The 4,571-nt window shown below is 48.3% G+C and overlaps 1 protein-coding gene across 13 annotated transcripts in view; it reads left to right on the top strand.

The window, feature by feature from the left end:
* The first annotated feature begins 266 nt into the window (after positions 1-266).
* The window catches only part of WRN (WRN RecQ like helicase), a 47,255-nt gene continuing 42,950 nt past the window's right edge, over positions 267-4,571 (top strand). For 4 of the 13 annotated variants that reach the window (XM_027794843.2, XM_027794844.2, XM_027794845.2 and 1 more), the window contains exons 1-4: positions 740-1,441; positions 2,132-2,239; positions 3,923-4,038; positions 4,434-4,481. In XM_027794843.2, coding sequence (XP_027650644.1) covers positions 2,153-2,239; positions 3,923-4,038; positions 4,434-4,481 — 251 coding nt within the window. In that variant the 5' untranslated portion in view covers positions 740-1,441; positions 2,132-2,152. Of the gene's footprint in view, positions 421-736; positions 1,442-2,131; positions 2,240-3,922; positions 4,039-4,433; positions 4,482-4,571 lie in introns of those variants that run through there. The other 9 variants (XR_003556943.2, XM_027794850.2, XM_027794847.2 and 6 more) reach the window with 7 other exon arrangements.

The raw sequence follows: 4,571 nt of genomic DNA, 5'->3' as shown, positions 1-4,571 counted from the left end.
GCCCGCTCCGCCCCTCCCCGCCCCGCCCCGCCCCGCCCCGGCCCCGGCCCCGGCCCCGCCCGGCCGAGGACGGCGGCGGCAGCAGCGGCGGCGGCGGCGGCGGCAGCGCGGTGGGAGCCGCCGGCTCGCCGGAGGGTGCGCGGCCCGCCCGGCCCCGGGACTACACTGCCCACAATGCCCCGCGGCCGCCGGCCCGCCGGCACAGCGCGCACGCGCGTCACCTCGGATAACCTCCCGCCGCTGCCGCCCGGGGAGACAGCCGGCCGCGGGGGGGCGCGGGAGCGGGCGGGGCCACCCTGTGACGTATTACGCGCGCGACGCACCGTGACGCATGGTGGCTGAGCCGCTGCTGGCGCGGCGGGCGGCGATCGCTGAGCGTTGAGGCCGTCACCGGGCCCTCGGGCCTCCCCGGTGGGGCGGGTGAGCGGAGGGGAGCGGGCCGCCCGTCCTCCCGCTGCCGCTCGGTGTGCAGCGGCCTGCGCGGGCACCGACGGGCCCTGCCTGCCCTGCGGGACGCGAGGCAGAGGGGCAGGCTGGGTCCCTCCCCGCCCTGCGGCGCGGTAGTTCCCGCTGGGCGGCTCTGGGCCTGCTGCCGGTTGTCCCGAGGGGGCCCCGTGGCAGCTCGGAGCGACCGTCGGCTGGCAGCTGGCCCTGCAGTGCTTGGCGCTCACAGGTTGAGGTGCCGGGCTGTGCGGGCGATGCGGCGGTGAGCCGGGCTTGCTCACCGGGGGCCCTTGAACTTTGAGCTGATTTTGGGGAACGTGGTGCTGGGGTTGTGGGGTGGCTGCTGTTGGGTGGCCCTTCCCTGCTTCTTTCTAGCCTCTGCTGCTCCCTCTTGTTCCTGGCAGTTGTGGCTCGAGGCTCTGATTGAGGCGTCTTGCAGGTAGCTACTTGGTGACTGGTTTAGTATTAAAATACTCTGTGGAGTTGGCTTTGAGGTGGTTGGTTACGCTACTGCAGAAGCAGGCAGGTAACCAAAGAGTTCTTGAGTACTGAAGAACTGAAGCAGCACAATTTGCCTAGGATTTATGCTTCCTTGTTGGTGAGGAAGTGCAGCTGGAAAGTACTTTCTTACCAAGACACTAGCGGCCTGATTTTGTTGTTAAAGTGTATTGAGCACCTGGGGACTAGTAGAAAGAAGCAGGTGAGAAATTCTTTCTTTGTGAACTGTTCTGCTCCATCTTCAGGAGGATTTCTTAACCACACTAGAAGCAGTCCAGGGAGAAGCTGGAGGAGGTCTGACCCTGTCATCATTTGTGCACAACTGGAAAATCCTGCTCCACTTCCTGAAAGAAAACCCCAGTCATCAGGGCTGAAAATCTGCTGTTTCGGACAGCGTGTCTTCCTAATTAAGTATCCTGTAACTTCTCTGTCGTGTGCCTTCCTGTTCCAGGGATGTGCCCTGTTTCCTGATGCCCTGGGAATAGGCTGCCTCAGCTTGGTGAGCTCATTTATTTTTAATGTGGCATTGGGAAAATCATAAGTAAGCTCAGCCATCATCCTGTCAGCATGAGAGAGCTTAGCAGCATGTGCCTTGTTTCACTGTAGTTTGCCCTAGGAATTCTGCCTGGTTTTGCTTATCTTGGCTGTGGGCTTACAGCCCTGAGGCCTTGTGAGGGGAATGCAGCTTCGGGGTGATGTGTGTGTCTGATATTTCTTTTTTTGTATTTGCATTTGCTGACAAAATCAGAAAAATGCTGCTGACTGCTTTTAAGCTAAGTGGCTGGTTCCTGTGCTGCTACCTAAAACACAAGACAGGCTTGTCTAATAAACGAGGGCTGTGTTAGCCAGACATGGCAGTAGGTGGACTCTTGTGGAGATCAGCAACTCTGAACAGAACTAGACTGAACTTTTTTTTCCGGGAAGGACTTGGAGGTTTTCCTGTTGATGTTTGTTTCTTGTCTTCTGACAAGAAAATGACAAGTGAGCAAAAAGATAATGCCTAAAGCTCTTCCAGCTTTTAACGCGGGGAGCTCTGTAGATGTCCATTCTTGCATGCAAAGCAGTTGAAGTTCAAGGTGGTGGTCTTCCATAAACTCGTTCTGGCCTGATGATATAACTAACAGCTTGCCTCTATACAAGCTGACTGTTCTTTCTTTCTTTTTTTTTTTATATTATGTAAATGTAACAGAAGTGTGGAAAAACGAATAAAATGGATTTGCTAACTTCTAGTCTGCAGAATAAATATCCTCAGTGGATGCTTACGCAAAACCAAGGGGGAGCTGGGGGTGATAAAAAGGTATGTGATCACACAAGGGGACTTAGTTGCAGGCTGCATAATAAAACAACATTGGACTGCATACTTGTAGTTAAACTTGTGCTTCTGGTAGTTGTATACATTTACAGCTGTGTTATCCTATGAGCTGTCATTAAATTTAGTACTCTTGTGTTTGTACTGGTTGAACTAGCGTGTTAAAGTCACTTAACTAAAAATACCGTCTATTGGCCAAAGGTTGCTGCTGTTATCTCGATAGAGATTTCTTCCTGACAATCTTGAATTTCAGTGGCAAAACCAGCAAGTATAAGGGAGCTTTTGATGTGTTACTGACACAGTATTGTGGGCTGTACATCATCAAGGACTGGGGATTTTTCATATGTGTAATTTGAGAGTTCAGAATGTAGCCTGACAGGGGAGTTGATTCTGGTAAGGCCCTCTGGCTTTCTGCTTTTGTACATCTTCAGTATTTCAGAAGGTTTTGCAGCTCAGAGGTATCAGAAGAATTAATTTATCAAGATTATGTCAACTTCTGGCGTTCCAAAAACATTAATGTGTCCTTGGAAGGTTTTTTCTTGCATACATGAGCAGTTTCAGTATAAAATTTCTCCCTTGAAAGGGACTCCCCATAACATCTGAAACTGTTTTAACAATCAGAAAACTAATTAATGAATGAAAAGCAGAAGACTCTCTTCAGCAGTTTTCCTTCTATATAGTGAGAGCAAGAAATTAGTAGCATGGATATTAAGAAATGTCCTTATTAAAACCAACATGAATTTAATTTGCTGTGGTACAGCCTGGGTACTGTGGCACCCTGCCTCAACAAGCCCTTTTGAGGGAGGGTTTTGATTAAACTTTCACCCTTCATTAACTGGAGGAAACGTTTTGTTGTGCCAACATGAAATCAGCAGTATCTTTGTTTCAGAATCTCCCCCTTCGAGGCAACTTACTGTTTCTGAAACTGAGTGAAGAGCTGTTTTGTGTATTGTGGCCTCTTTGAATTGACAAGGCAGTTTTGTGCTTCAAGTGTTACTGTGTGATACTTAACTGTATTTGCTATTACTGGCATCATAGCTTACTTGAACGTGTTTAACCAGCCTGAAGGTTTTTCAGGCAAGTCAATGTAATCAGAAGTTCGGCAGTTCAAGTAAGTTTCTCATCCAGTAACTCTTAGTAAAGATCCTTTAGAAAGGGAGGAAAAAATGCCAACTATAATGTTATGTTTTACCTTATGTGCTTAAAGCTTCAATTTTTAGACCAAAAAGTTGATGGAAGATATCGGTCTTTTAAATGTTGCACATAGTTTTAAGTCAGTGGAGTTTTAGATGCTGTCAAAAATGACTTTTTTTTTTTTTTTCCCCTGACCTTGTTCTTGGGAAGCAACTCAATCTCTTTGATGGGAAGAATCCAACTAAACTGAGATGAAAACTCAGCTTGTGTGACTTCAGTTTGAGTGCTTGGAGTTAAGCAGAGAAATTGGGGCACGAGCCTGAATGTTTTTATAAAGGAGGGTGTCACCCTGTTGCTGGCTGACAGTGATAGTAGCCCTGCTTGTGGAGCACAGTTCTGCTGCAAGGTTTCAGTAACTGCCAGTGCCAGCGGGGATAATCTGTTAAAGCGGTGCGCAGCAGTTGTCCTGCTGATGCATCTCTGTGGCAGGATTAGGTGTGGCTGGTAACAGAGCCTCTTCCAAATGTCATTTGACAGAAGTCTGTTGTTCAGAGGAGCGTTTTGGAAGACGGACTGCCATTCTTAGAGTTCTGCGGCTTTATTGTTTACAGCTACGAAGCCAGTGACTGTTCCCTTCTCTCAGAAGATATCAGGTAATAGCTCTTACTTATATTTTTTCTTCTTTTTTGAGTCCCTTTTCCTTTTTTAAAAAGGTCTTGGCTCTTCTCTGACTTCTCCTGGCTGATTGTTTGATGTGTCCAGAGGACAGTTCAGACAGATAACATCTGGTCATGTTAGCTGTCTTATGTGTGCCAAATGTGTCTTACTGATTGCAAGTCCAAACTGAACGTATTCCTTGTGGTGGTGAACTATCTCGGTGAGAGAGATCCCTGGCTGTATATAGTGTGTGGTGGTTTAAAAATACCTCTCAGCTGTGCTGTGCTGTTACAGCTTTCCCATTTGGTCTTTTTATGGGAGATGCTACCACCGAACCTTGCAGTCCCTTTAAGCAGAAGCAGTTCTAATGCAGGTTCTTTGCCCTTCACAGCATGGATGATTCCATGAACTTCAGTGACTTCACAGGGAAGTATGAGCTGTAAGAAATCAAATATATCTGTTAATTCATAACTGGGGACTGTATGAAGAAAAGGTAGTAAATTCATGATGCAAACAGATAATTATTTTT

The sequence above is a fragment of the Falco peregrinus genome, chromosome 2 (genome assembly GCF_023634155.1).
Source record: "Falco peregrinus isolate bFalPer1 chromosome 2, bFalPer1.pri, whole genome shotgun sequence".
In the NCBI taxonomy this organism is placed as follows: domain Eukaryota; kingdom Metazoa; phylum Chordata; class Aves; order Falconiformes; family Falconidae; genus Falco; species Falco peregrinus.
The sequence above is the reverse complement of the archived record's forward strand: the minus strand, read 5'-3'. Positions and strand labels throughout refer to the sequence as shown.